Source organism: Chinchilla lanigera, unplaced genomic scaffold (genome assembly GCF_000276665.1).
Source record: "Chinchilla lanigera isolate Chin_1 unplaced genomic scaffold, ChiLan1.0 scaffold00005, whole genome shotgun sequence".
Classification (NCBI taxonomy): Eukaryota; Metazoa; Chordata; class Mammalia; order Rodentia; family Chinchillidae; genus Chinchilla; species Chinchilla lanigera.
The window spans coordinates 19,189,500-19,204,496 of NW_004955406.1; the positions used below are offsets into that span (position 1 = coordinate 19,189,500).

Sequence of the window (14,997 nt, forward strand, 5' to 3'; positions counted from 1 at the left end):
ATTGAAGCCAGGGATCTAGTAATTAATCCTCCCTCTTGAGTAGGTAGCTAGGGGAAATATCTTCCCTGAGTAGTTTCTACTGCTCAGTGAATCTGTATGACAACATTTCACTGTAGTTCAGCTGCTCATTACCTTGTTCACATTCAGAGAATGTGAGTCTTTAATACAGTTTACCTATATTTATTGTATTATTTTTTCTGTTCATAATTAAGCTTTTGGTGATAGCCTATATTTATTGTATTATTTTTTCTGTTCATAATTAAGCTTTTGGTGATAGCCGGAGCAGTAGGATTATGCTTTTTTCCAGTCTTCTGACTTGTTGTGCATTAGTAATGATTTATCAGCTAACTCCAATTATCAAATGACATATATTTAAATTACTATAGGGCTACATGTGACTCTTTTCTTTGTCCTGCTCTCATCAACATGGCCAGTTATATTTTGTGTGTGTACCTCATTGTTTACCTTACCACTTTTTTATAGACTACTTACAAAATAGTATATGAATTTCATTCCTTTTTTTTTTCTTCCTGATTTACTGGCCTGCTGTGTTCATCTTTCTTATGAGTGCTTTCCAGCTGGCTCTTTACCTCTTTTGTTTCTATGGTCATGTTTTTCTTCTTTTAACCCATCTCACCATCTTTTTTCCACTATTTGTCCTTTCACTGGCAGCCCTACCTTTGATTCCCTATTATTTTTTCTGTATATAAATTCAGTCCACAAAAACTTGTAATGCTGTCATTTGTTCATCTTTTTACTGAAGGGTTCTATTAATATGAAGATGAATAAGAAGATACAGTCTATGAGGACCACACAATCTTGTGGAGAGACTGATACATACTATATGCTATTTGTAATTTTATTGTAGCACTGATCAGAGTGTGTACAATGTATATGTCTCCTCTAACATTGTGAGCATTAAATGTTCAATGAATGTTTATTGAATGACTACATTGTGAACATTAATTGGACAATGCACGTTCCTTAAATGAATAGACATGTTTATATATGTATAGGTAATGATAAATGCCATCAAAGTAAACAGCACTGTGGAAAGCTGATGAAGAACTAATTCTATGGGTGTTCTACAAAAGATTTATACGAGATAGAGTTTGGCCTGGAGAGGCATTCCTGCCAGACAAAAAGATACACAATTTCATTTAACAAATCTTTTCAAGAGCCCTTTAAAGGCATTATATAAGATAATTTGTTTTGTGTTTAAAAGGAAGGAGTCTATTTCAATAAATATGTACATGGTAAGCACTGAGTTCAAGGTAGTTGTTATTCTGGATCAGGAAGAGAGATGAATATGAGTAGACATACACAAGGGACTTCTGCCATTTTGGTAATAGAGTTTTTTGAATTGAGGGGTGAGAACATAGGTGCTTTGTAAACTTTTAAAGTGACTAGGAAAAGGCATTTTGCAAATTGAGATTGATTTTTGATTTTTCTATTAGTACATTTTGGTAGGACATAATGGTTACATTCTTTGTAGGGAGTTGGTACATGTACATAGTACATCTTAATTCTTTGTTTTAATTTCTTTCACCTCTCCTCCTTCCCCACTTCCTCAACCTCTTGGTCCTGTTTCCTTTTGCAAAAGATCTATCTCCATTTTTTTTCCTATTATCTTTTTTTTTTTTTTCTCTATATTTATATTTTGGGTTTCTCCTACAACAGAAACTATGAGATATTTAAGCCTGTGTGTCTGATTTATTTCACTTAACATGGTGGCCTCAAGGAACATACATTTTCCCACAGATGACTCCAGTTTATCTTTCTTTATGGCAGAGTAGTGTCCGTTGTGGATAAATACTGTACCACAGTTTCTTTATCCATTCATCTGTTCATGTGACCACACAGAGGCCACTTCCAAGATTTAGCTATTAAGAGTTATGCTGCTTTAAACATGGGCGTGCATCTATTACTGTAATATGATGTCTTTCACTTTTTTTGGGAAGATTCCTAGAAGGGGAATAGCTGGGTCAAATAAAATTTCTACTTTTAGTTTTTTGAGGAATTTCCACACTGATTTTCATAGTGGTTGTGCTACTTTAAATTGCCATCAATAATTAGCCTTTTCCCTGCAACATTTTTTACTGATTTCTTGATATTTGTCATTCTTTCTGGAATAAGACTGAAGCAAATTGAGATTTACATTTTAAAGATAGTATGACTTTTGGTAATCTATGAAGAGATTTTTTTCATTGTACTTTTTCTCAATTCTTTTTTCTACTTAACAAAAGTACTGATTACTTATATATGATGTACAGTATTGTTACATAAAGAAAAGATCTATATAAATATTTATAAAAGGTCTATAAAAGAAAAGACCTATAAAAATATTTATTTATGGAGTATAAGATAACTGGAGATTTTGAAAGAAAGTTTATTGAAAAATTAAGGTGCATCATGAAGATAGACATATAGACCTGGATTTAAACTATATATCCTAATTCCAGAGATACTTCTTTCCTGTTATATGAAAATATTTTAATCGAAGTGTAATGTACATTGAAAAAGTACGTAGGTGTACAGCTTGGTAAAGTCTCATAAACTGAACATATCCTTGAAATCAGCACTCAAATCACTAATGATTGTATCTAATTAAGCAGCACCCAGATCAGTTTAGTTCAGTTGAATTAAATTCAGTTGTTCCAGTCTAGTCACTCCAAGGTTGTTAGAATACTTTTGCCTGTTTTATATTTTATTTAGTAGTATTTTGTGGCATGCAGTGTTGTTTCTGGTATTCCATACTTAACAGGTATGTGATACTCAACTGTGACATGCAATTATAATTAGTTCATTCTCATGGTTAATGGTGACTGTACTACAATTTGTTTATAGTATGAAATGATTCATAAGTGTCATTCTTAATATTTATTTGAAGATGATTGACCATTAGTGGGATATTTATTTTGACACAGAAATAGACTTATTTTTAGGTATACTCGTATGCATTGTCTCAGCCTTAGCATCAGGCTCTAAACGTGGAAATTATAAATACAAAGGCATTTTTTTATTATTTAATCTACTTCTTCCAATTGGGGAAAAATTATAATTACTGTATCTTTTAGGATTATTTTAATTTTAGGCAGAGAAGTTTATCCAAAGGAAAAAAATTTTTTTTATCAGATCATTGACAGATTAGTGATATAGAATAACCTTGTTTGTTTAGTTACCATTTTTAAGTTTGCTAGACCCATTTTTATCAGCAAATGAATTAGTTTTTAAATCTGTGTTGACAGCTCTGATTAGTTTTTATGGTTGAAAATTTTAAATTGTGGGCATATTTGCTGATTTTAATTTTGCTACTATTCCTATTTTCAGAAACCTAGATTTATTTTTCTTGGAGCCACATCTGATAATCTATGAAGAATTTTATTTTTAGGACATTTTTAAAGTTTTTTTTGGTTAGGAAATTTTATTTAAAAATTTTTTTTCCTTAGGAAATTTAAAAATCAGTAATATTTACTATTAGGTAAGATTACTTCTTAAGCTTTAATTATATGCTTTAATTTTATGTATTTGGATTTAGTAGGTAAGCATTTCCTTTCCTTAAATTGGGGTCTTTAATATTCAGTGTATTGTACTTCCTATGCAGACAACTAATTGGAGAAAATAAGCTTTAACACATGACAAAGGTTTACTGTTTCTATAATGTAAACAGTTCATTAAACTAATAAGAAAATATTGATATTCTGGTAGGTAATTGGGCAAAGGATAAGAAAAGATGCTTTACCAGTAGAGAACTAAGATTAGCGGCAGAAGTTGAAGCAGGAGGATCAGAAGTCCAACCCCCAGCCCTGGCAACTTGGTGACTTAGTAAGACCCTGTCTGAAAAAAAAAAATTTAAAAGGACTAAGGATGTAGTCAGTGTGAAAGTCCAGGGTTCAATACCTAGTATCAAGGGTGGGGGAAAACTAAGATGAGAATCTGTGGCAGAAATTTATTCCTACTAGCACTATTAAATTCAAATCAGTGAACTCTTTCTTCCTGTTAAGTCAGCAAAAGTAAAGAAAAATAGATAATGTTCACTAGTAAAGTTATTGATAAAGTTGGTAGGCTCTTCTTTTACTGTATATTGGAAAAAATAGTTTGGACTTTGGATTTTAAGAGCAGCATGACCTTCACATTCTTTAGTGCAGTTTTAACACACTTTACAGATCCTGTTCTAGATAAACAATCCAAGTAAGCAAAAAAAAAAAAAAACCCAAAAAAACCTTGCGTACAAGTATATTCATTTCAGTGCTGTTTCTAATAGAGAAATGAGATAATGTATGACTTATCTAATAACCTCCCACCTTTACCCCATTTAAACATTAAAAACAGTAGGCATTTGTTATTTCACTTTCTGTAGGTGAGGAATTCAGGAATAGCTTATCTGGGTGATTTTGATTCAAGGTCTGTCATGAGATTACAGTCATAATGTCAAACAGGGCTATAGTCATCTGAAGACTGGGCAGGAAGATCTGCTTCCTGGAGTGCTCACTTCAATAGTTGTAGGCAAAAAGCCTCAGTTCTTTGCCAGATGGACCTCTTCATAGGGCAACTTGACTGTTCTCATGACGTAAGTATTTGTCAACTTCCTGTTGCTGGGAAAAATAGCTGATGTACACAACTTAAAGGAGAAAAGGTTTATTTTGGCTCACATTTTCAGATTTCAGTCCCTGGTCAGCTGACCCTGAGGCATAAACCACAAAATAGAGGAAAACTACCCACCTCAAGACCAGGAAACAGAGAGAGGGAATGAGAGGAAGGCTTAAGAACAAAATGAACCCTGCAGGGGCACAACCCAAGTGACTCTATTCCCTAACTAGGTTCCACCCTCTAGCAGCACATTTTTTGAACTCATCAATAGATTAATCTGCCTATGAGGCCAGCACTTCATTCACTTCCAAAAAGCCCCACCTCTTACACATGAACATTTTTGGGGAAATTGTTTACCCAAACCAAACAACTGCATCCTTGAGTTGGAGTAGAGAAAATGCTTTTTACGGGGCTGGGGATTTAGCTCAGCGGCAAAGCGCCTGCCTGGCAAGCGCAAGGTCGTGAGTTCGGTTCCCGGTACCGGAGAAAAACCAAAAAACCAAAAAAAAAAAAAAAAAGAAAATGCTTTTTACTGCCTAGTTGTAGAAATCTTAGCTTCTCATTTCTACCACATTCAACATTAGCTAAAAGTGAGTCACTAAGTCCAACCTATACTCACTAGAAGAAAAATTAAGTTCCATTCTTAAAAAAAGAAATATTAAAAACATATATATTTTAAAATTAAAAATAATTAATTATATATAAAGGAACAGGGTTTCATTATATAGTTCAGGCTGGCCTGGAACTTACTATGTAGCCCAGGCTGCCCTCTAACTGGCAATCCTTCTGCCTTAGCCACCTAAGTACTGGGATTACAAGCATGTGCCACCACACTTAACTTTTAAAAATATATCTGTCACAAATGTGTAGCAGTTAAGTAAAGCAGAACATACAATAGAAATTAGAGTCATAAGAAAAAGAAAATTAGAAGAGAATATGCAGAATATCTTAATGGTTGACCTAGGATTTTGGAGTAGGGATGAGTTTTTTCCCCTGTAGTTTCCAGACTTCCTTTGTTGCTGTTACATGATTTTTTTTTTCTTCTGGTTTTGATGCTAATGTTTAAATACAGGGCATTATGAATGGTAAACATGTGTTCTGCTACTGAACTGCAGCCCCAACCTTGTGGCTTTTATAAGAGATAAATCCTTCTGTCTCCATAGAAAAATATAATATGACTTTCCTCATCAAGCTTTCTAAGTGTAAGCATATTATGTCCTTTCTCTTTGTGTCATGATACAATCTTTCTTTTCCTCTCTGTATTGTGGTAATATACAGAGATCAGTGAAATTCATCATCTTAACTTACTCCATCATTGTTGTCTTATCCCCATCCCCTTTCCTCTCTCCTTCCTCCTCCCCTTCCTCCACTTTCTTTAAAATCAGGTTACTTCTTGTTACATTGCTCAGGCTGGCCTGGAACTCTTACGGTTAGCTGATCTTCCTGCCTTGGTCTTCTGATTATTGGGACCATATGCTTGAGCTTTTGTATCTGACTTAGCCATTTATTGATAGCACTGCTGGGGACTGAACCCAGGGCCTCGCATATGTTAGGCAAAACTGCTGTATCACTGGCACCCTGAGCCCCTCTTAAGCATTTTTACGTGTATAGCTCATTAGTACTACATATATTCATTTTGTTGTGCAGCCATCCATCTTCAGAGCTCTTTTAAAAATTTTGCAGAAGCCAGAGAGGTGGTGCACACCTGTAATCCTAGCACTTGGGAGGCTGAGGCAGGAGGATTGCTGTGAGTTTGAGGCCAACCTGGACTATGTAGTGAGTCCCTGTCTCAAAAAAAATTTTTTTTCTTCTCAAAACTGAAACTCTGTACCCACTAAACAGTAACTTCCCATTCCTTCTTCTTCCTAGCCCCTCGTAACCACAATTCTATTTTCTCTCTGGGATTTTGACTTAGTACCCCATATAAATGGAATCATATAGTATTTGTCCTTTTGTGACTTGGTTATTTCTCTTAGCATAATGTCTTTAAGGTTTATCCATGTTGTAGCATTTATGAAGAATTTTGTATATATATATAAACATTTTGCTTATTTACTTATTTGTTGGTGGACAGTTGAGCTGCTTCCATTTAGCTGTTGTGAATAATTCTATTGTGGGCATGGGTATATAAATCTCTTCAGGACTTTACTTTCATTTTTTTTGGTTATATACCCAGAAATGGAATTACTGGAACTTACAGTAATTTTTTTTTTCTTTTTTGTCTTTTTGAGACAGAGTCTCACTATGCAGTTCAGGCTGGCCTTGAACTCACTTTGTAGCCCAGGCTGGTCTCAAACTCACAGTGATCCTCCTGTCTCAGCCTCCTGAGTGGTAGGATTCCAGGCATGTACTGCCATGCCCGGCTCTTTTTTTTAATTTATGAAGAACTGCCATAACATTTTCCATAGTGACTAACCAGTATACATTCCTACCAGTACTGCACAGGGCTTCAGTTTTTCCACACCTTCACCAGCACTTGTTAGGTTCTGTTTTCTTAATATTAGTCACGCTAATGGATATGAGTTGATCATGATATAATATTAATGGTTTATTTTTCTATCATTTGGTTATGAGAAACTCTTAAAAGGCATACAGATACATTTCAGAGATGATAAAATCTTTTTCTGATATTTATGAAGGGCAAGTTAAGTCAGGCCATTTTCTTTATCTGTGTTCCAATATTGATGTTCAGTGAATGATGATAATGTGATTGCAGGTAAATTGGCAGGATGAGGAGCAGTAAATCAAAAGAGGTGCCTTTATCAAATCCAAGGAACTCTCAAAGCAAGGATAGTGTTCAAGGTAAGGTACTGTTCTTTTTAAGTTAATTCTTTATTTAGGTCATATATATTAAATGCTAATCTAACCAGAAAATAAAAACTATACACATGCTTTGATTTAGGAAAAGATTAAATAAAGAATATTAAATTTGAATATACAAAGTATCTTACTTTCAAAGTATCCTATGTTAAACTGCTTTATACAGAAAAATCCTTTTTAAAAATGAACTAGCCCATGTAAAATTAATTTTATGTAGTTTTTCCAGAAATTCTGATTTAATGACAATAAATAGTATAATATTTAAGCTCCTAAGAATAGACCAAGTGCATAGATAACAAAATAATAGTTTCATTGAATTCCTTTTGAATCACAAAAGTAGTGATAACTTTAAAGCATGATATATTTTAAAGGAGTTCTACAAACTGAAGTACATCTGGAAGGAGATTATTGCATTTGTGGGGGACTTGGAAATTAAATCATAGGGAGAAGTATTTGAAAGAAATGAAAATATTCATCCTGGAAAAAAATGACTCCTGGGAAATATGTAGCCTTAAACTTTGAAAGGGTGTTATCTGAAAGACAAAATAGATTTTACCTTTGTTTCTACTGGTAGATTGAAGTCTGGGGTAGTTCTCTTATCTTTTTCACATTGTAATGTCAAATATAAAACAATATAAAATTTTTTATTTGTTTATTTCATTGGAGTAAACTCAGGATACTACTTATTTTTGGACATACCTGCCATATGTATATGTGGAAGTGTCAATCTAGTTTTCCTAAAGAATAATAATATCAGTGCCTATTTAATTCTGTTTGGTAGGAAGCTTAGCTTAGCTTTATATGATGGTAATTACCAAAAAAAGCGTATTTTGGTTCAGTACAGTGAAATATTTGCTGAAGAAGAGTTCTGCCTAATAGAGTGATTCAAAACTTTGAGTGCATTTGTGAGCTTACTAGAATTGTATTTTGAGATCTACTTCAGAGATTCTGATTTAGTAAATATTACTTTTATCCCAGCAGATGTAACCACAACATGGGATGCACTTTCTCAGACCAAGGCTGCTGTAAGTTGTTTTAACTTCCATTTACTTACTTGTTTTGAAATTAGTTTCCTGGTTGGACAGGGTAAAATTTTTCTGTAGCACTTTTTTGAATAGAAAATAAACATTTTGGTAAGAAATGACGTACATTATAGAATGAACATAACTATTAAATAGCAAAAGTATAAAAAGTGACACTACTTTAATTGTCAAGGGCCCTAACACCATGGATATAAAATACTAAAATAAACTTGTGTAATTTATTCACCTTTAATAGATTTGTTCATTTGGTATGTTGAAATGAAGATTTGATAGAATGAGTTTGATAATGATAGGCTTGTGTCTGTGTAGAAGGCTCATTGCCAGGGAGGAAGGGAAAGGAACCAGCTTTCTTGAAGCTTTGAATGGTTAGTAAGTTACCTCTTCTTTTGTGAGGAGGTAACAAACTGTTTTCTTTCATACTACTGAAGAATAATGACTATGGGCAACTTGTTCCCATTTGTGTTCTGCCTAGTCTTATCTGGATTTTAAGAATCTACATTTGACAAGTGATACTTAATCCCTTCAAATGGAGACACTGCTTTTTTATTTGCTTTCCAGGCAAATTGTCTTTTAATATGCCCTTTCGTTTTCTTTTGTATACTACTTGATTTAAAGTAGTTTCTTTACTGTGTTTCTTTACTGTGTGAGTATTTTTATGGTATTTTCAATCCTCTAATTTTTAGACCTTTTTTGAAAATGAATCTAGAAAAATTGTTACTACTTAGATTTAGGCCCGATGCAGGATCAAGTTTTGGCCCTATGAGTAAGCAATGTACATTCTATCCCTTCTATGTATTATACATCTATAATATAGGAATAGTTTTTATTCCTCAATTTGATTTAGTTCTAAGCTAATTCATAACTAAACTTTGTTCTTAGTTGTTTTTTGAAAACCACTGTGTTTTTGAAGAATATGTAAAGGACCCATAATAATCAGTACAGGGAAAAAAGGCTGATACAGAAATACTACTATGTAGTATTATTTCAATTTTTTTAGTTCATTACACTGAAAAAATCTGAAAGATGAATCAAAACTATGTACAGTATTTTATTTTATTTTTTGTAGAGCTAGGGGTTGAACTAGAGTAACACCCATGCTAGTGTTTACTTACTGAGCTACAACTCCAAGCCTTTTAAATTTAAGACAAGGTGTTGCTATACTATTCAGGCTGGCCTCTAACTTCGGAACTTCTGCCTTGGCCTCTTGAGTAGCTGAGATTACAAGCATGTGCCATCCTCCCAGCCAAAGTATTTCTATATAGTAGAGTTTTGATATTTTTAATTTTATTGTATATGTATATATAAATAAAAATATATTTTTAATGTATATTTTGTTTTCAAGTATTCTTCTTAAGCATATAATACTCTACTATTCATGCAGAAATGCTTTTTTAAAACCATTGAGAACACTGATGGTTATACCAAAAGTTGCCTTACATTGCAGAGGGTATGTGAAACGTGACTAAATTCAATCTAGCCTGTGAATCTTGTTTTTGTTGTAAAACTTATTTCACAGACACAAAACTATAAAAAGTTGTGACTCTTTCCATAGTCCTAAATTTAGCCATCTCAATCATTCTTTCCTCATTTTTACATGTAAAATGTAGAAAATATATGACATATATAGTGTCAGATAATTTAATGCTTTTAAGAAACTCAATAGTAAACATATTTCAACATGGTGGATAGAAATCTTTGATAGTCTTCATAATGTTTTTCATTGTCTTTTGTTCACATTTGAGCAGCATTATGTCTAAAGTGTAATGATAGCTGACATAAACAGTGATAAAGCTAAGAAGAAACCATTTCTGAGTTTTTCTACTTTGGGGGAAGATATTGGGTAATATAATATTAAATAACCACATAAACCAGTGGTAGCTGGATTATTTACAGAATTAACCTATATGTATGGTATTTAAATTTTAGCTGAGACACATCGAAAACAAATTAGAAGTAGCCCCTTCAAGTACAGCTGTGTTTGATTCTGTCATGGATGTCAAGAAGTCTTCTGCAAGTGCTATCCGAAAGATAAGTAGAAAAGGTATGTATAAAGTTCTTTTAGAGATAAAAATAGAATTTTTTTTTTTTTTTTTGTGATGCTGGGGATCAAACCTAGGGCCTTTGCATTGCAAGGCAAGAACCCTACCACTGTGCCACATCCCTGTCCCCCCAGCATATAAATTTTAGATGTTAGATTTTTTTTTTGTTTCTTTTTTATTAGCATATGTTTGTGATTCATAATATTGTAATTACATTCATCTTGGGGAATTGGTACCTATACATACTGTATCTTAATAATTTTAATAGTCCCAGAATTTAATTTTCTTCCTTTGGTACTGAGTAGTAGTTATGAAGCAGTCCCATATTCAGTGACTGTAGATGGTATTTTTACTATCTTTTGATCAGGAATGTTAGCACCATTCCATTCCTTTTGACAATGAGTTTTCATTTCTTTGTAATGAGAATTTCATTTTGAGTATTTAAGATGTTCTGTGTCAGTTGTTTTTTTAAGCTTACAGGTATATTACTTTTAAAATAAAATTTAGTCAATTTAATAAAGTATATTTTTTGGAGGAATTCAACTTAGTGGAAGACCTAGAGATATAGCTCAGCGGCAGAACACTTGCCTAACATGCACAAGGTAGTGGGTTTACTTCGAAGTACTGCAAAAAAAAAAAAAAAGATGGAATATCATTCATACCAGTCATGTCATAAATTGACACAATGTGTTTTCTTTGGTTACCTTGGTAACCACATACCTACAGGTATGTGAATGTTTTCTGTCTCCTATAAGGATATGTAAAGGGTTATGTAAAATATCCAACTAGAGATGCTACTAGTAACACGTCAGTTATTTTTTAGATAGTAACCAAATTTAGAGGCAGTCATAGTTTATATGATACGGACTTACAGATTTTCTTTTTCTTCAGATGGTAGATACCTGGATGATTCTTGGGTTAATGCGTCAACCTCCAAATCTAAATCACGAAAAGAGAAATCTCGTAGTCCTCTCAGAGCTACCACCCTGGAAAGTAATGTGAAGAAAAATAATCGTGTGGAATTTCGTGATCCTCTGGTTTCTTACAGGTTAGTTAGTGTTGGGGAATAAAAAGCAGCTAGGGTTGGTCTGTAATACTTACAGCAGGATTATAATATTTTTTTGAGGTTTTTTTTTTATAATATTCTGGTCATGAGGTACTGTTATAATACTTTACTATTGCTACTGTTTTCATTCTCCACAAAAGATAATACAAAAATCTTTACTGTTTCTTCTGTTGTTACTGTTGTTTTTGCAGTGTTGTGGATTGAACCCAAGGCCCAAGGCTGTAACACTGAACCACATCCCCAGCCCTTTATCTTTTTTGAGGGGGAAGAAATAGTAATATTTTTCCTAAGCCCCCCTCATGCTAATAAAATTTCTTAGAAACAGACTATTCAGTTCCTGGAAGCATGGCTTTTTTTGTTTGTTTTATAGGTACCACTACCTATACCTAGCTCTTAGGTTTTTTTCTATTTTGTTTTTATGTGATGCAGAGAATTGAACCCAGGGCCTCTCCCATGTTAAGCATATGTATAGTTTAGTTTTTGTCTTCTTTTTGAAAGTAGTAATCAGTCACTCACATTTTTTTTCTTATTGTGAATGTGAATTAGCTTGTTATTTTGTTGCTAATGGCTTTTTTCTGCAATTCACATGTTCAAGATTGTTGTATAAACTTAAAGGTATAGACAATACAAAGTGCTTTGTACTTTTATGAACATATTTAGGCTATTTAATAAAATTGTAGAATTTTTAATTTGAGCAGTAGTTTATTAGTGATTTATATGCATTCATGCTCTCATTATGGCTAATATGTGGTAATCAGTAACAAAATACTGTACTTTTTTTTTCATTTATAACCATTTCATGTATTTTAGAGATAGGGTTTTTGTTTATTTATTTATTTTTTTTGGTACTGGGAATGGAACTCACAACCTCATGCCTGCCAGGCAAGCACTGTGCTACTGAGCTCTCCAGCTCTCATGTATTTTAAAGTATCAATAAATCAAAGAATTTCAAGATAGTACTTGGTAGTGCTAAGTAAATGTTTGTACTTCTTTTTTTTTTTTGTCTTTTGAGACAGGGTCTTGCTATGCAGTTCATGTTTTTCTTTTCTTTCTTTCTTTCTTTCTTTTTTTTTTTTTCTTTTTGGTACTGGGAATTGAACTCAAAACCTTGTGCTTGCCAGGGAGGCACTTGTGCCCCTGAGCTATAACCCCAGCCCATTGCTATGCAGTTCAGGATGGCCTTGAGCTCACTTTGTAGCCTAGGCTGGTCTCAAACTCATAAAGATCCTTGTGCCTCAGCCTCCTGAGTGTTGGGGTTACAGGTGTGCGCTACTGATACAGGAAAATAAAAACTCCCAACCTGAATGATATCTGGGACGAGTTCATGTTCTCTAAAATCAAAGAATGAATATTAGGAACCATGGAGGTTAAGAGCAGAATATATTTATTGAGGGAAAGAAAGCTTCTGTCCAAGAGAGGGACAGAAGGGGGGCCCGAGTGGGGTTGCCCAGGACTCTGTCTTTTCTAGGGAATTTATAGAGCAAAACCAGGATGTGAGGTAGGTCCAAGATAGGGGGGAAAATGGACAAAACTATGGTCAGCCAGTAAGAATTGTTCAGGTAAAATTGGTTAAATCGGGATCAAATGGGGAAGCGAGTCACAAGTGGGTATGAATACAGAACAGGGGCTTTTCCTGTAAGGAGTTGGGTCAGTGGCTCTTCAAGGTGATTGCTACCTGTTTAGAATATCAATCCTTGATGTCCATCCCTTAATCTTTTGTTTTGAGGTCTGGCCCACAGCAAATACTGTCTTATCTTTCTTGTTGGCTCCTTCGAGTGCCTGGCCCTGTCTGACTGCCTATAATATTTCTATCTAATTCAGCTGCCTATAACACTACCATGCCTAGCTATTTGTACTCTTAAATTTGAGATAAAGAACTTGAGTTCAGTTTTTAATGTTAATTTGATTTGATTGATGGATTGACTGACTGATTGATTGATTGATTAAGACAGGGTCTCACTATGTAGTCCAGGCTGACCTTGAACAACTCATGGCAGAACTCCTGCCTCAGCTTCCCTAGTGTTGGGATTACAGGCATGCTCCACCACACCTGGCTTCATTTAACAATTTAAAAATTTATGTGAATGTATTCAGTTGAAATTTGAAAATATGCATATAAATGTATGTAGAGTCATCAGGGCAAAAGATACAGATTCAGAAGTTGCTGTTAGTATTGAAGCAATAAAAATAGAAGGCATGCACTGCCATGCCTGGCTACACACGTAATTTAATCATTTTTAGTAGTTACACACACACACAAATATTTTACATTTTTGAGTGTTTTTATCCAGTATGTAACTTAAATTTCATCAACTGTCAGTTTGTTCTAGCCACATATCATTTTCTCAGTAGCCACATGTGGCTAATGACTGTTGTTTCTGACACTATAGTCCCAGATCGTTATTTCAGTTTTATTTGTTGGATATTTTTTCACAATTTGTAAGGTTCTTCACTGCTGAGTTTTGTCTTTATTTACCTCTCTTTTAATAAACTACTGTCCTAAAATAGAGCTTATTAAAATGATATGGAAAATAAAAATAATCTCTGATGGAGACTTTGCTAATGTTTTTTATGAACAGAGAATGTGGACTTGGCATTATGTTTCTTGGTATTCCCCAGTCCTTTTTGCTTCCTGCTGAGTTTTAGATACGATTTAGATTTTTTTTTTTTCCTTTTTTTTCCGGTATTAGGAATCAAACTCACGACCTCGCGCTTGCCAGGCAGGTGCTGTGCTGCTGAGCTAAATCCGCAGCCCCCTTGATATGCTTTACATAGCTCAAAGCTGCTAACAAGTGCTCTGTGATTAAGAGTGGTTTAACTTTACTAATCACATTTATTAGGAAGAAAATTTTTACCATACGTCCACTTTATTTCTGTTGTTAATCTATTTGTCAATTTGGTATGTTATTTAGAAACTACGCACATGAAATGCCAACATGTGAGAATGTTTTTTCCTAGTACTTAAGATATCTTAAATAAATGACACATTTTGGTGACAAAGAGCAAATGAATATCCAAATTCTGATTATAATCCTTTTTTCTGGTGTCTTAAGAAAATCTATCCATAAATTTTGCCATATTTCTTTTTTTTTTTCTTCTAATACCAGGAATCGAACTCACAACCTTGCGCTTGCCAGGCAGGCACTGTGCCGCTGAGCTAAATCCCCAGCCCCCTTGTTTTTTTTTTTTTGTTTTGTTTGTTTTTGATATTTCTTATTTTATAATATGCAGACTGTTATTTTGATTATTTGCTTCTTAACTGGATAGAGGGAACATTGGACATGGAATCTTAATGTTAGTAATGATTATTTTGTTGTTGATGTTTGTAGTACAGGGAATTGAACCCGGGGCTTTACATGTGGTAGGCAAGTGTTGTACCACTGAGCTATATCCCCAACCCTTTCAAAATTTTTTGAGATGAGTATCTTACAGAGTGCCA

The 14,997-nt window shown here is 33.9% G+C and overlaps 1 protein-coding gene across 5 annotated transcripts in view; it reads left to right on the forward strand.

Annotated features, from left to right (window-relative positions):
• Cep350 (centrosomal protein 350kDa) overlaps positions 1 to 14,997 on the forward strand; it is a 150,475-nt gene that overhangs the window by 10,507 nt on the left and 124,971 nt on the right. For 4 of the 5 annotated variants that reach the window (XM_013521299.1, XM_013521305.1, XM_013521308.1 and 1 more), the window contains exons 2-5: positions 7,307 to 7,392; positions 8,389 to 8,435; positions 10,380 to 10,494; positions 11,384 to 11,540. In XM_013521299.1, the coding sequence (XP_013376753.1) occupies positions 7,320 to 7,392; positions 8,389 to 8,435; positions 10,380 to 10,494; positions 11,384 to 11,540 (392 nt within the window). In that variant the 5' untranslated portion in view covers positions 7,307 to 7,319. The remainder of the gene's footprint in view (positions 1 to 7,306; positions 7,393 to 8,388; positions 8,436 to 10,379; positions 10,495 to 11,383; positions 11,541 to 14,997) is intronic. The other variant, XM_013521300.1, reaches the window with a different exon arrangement.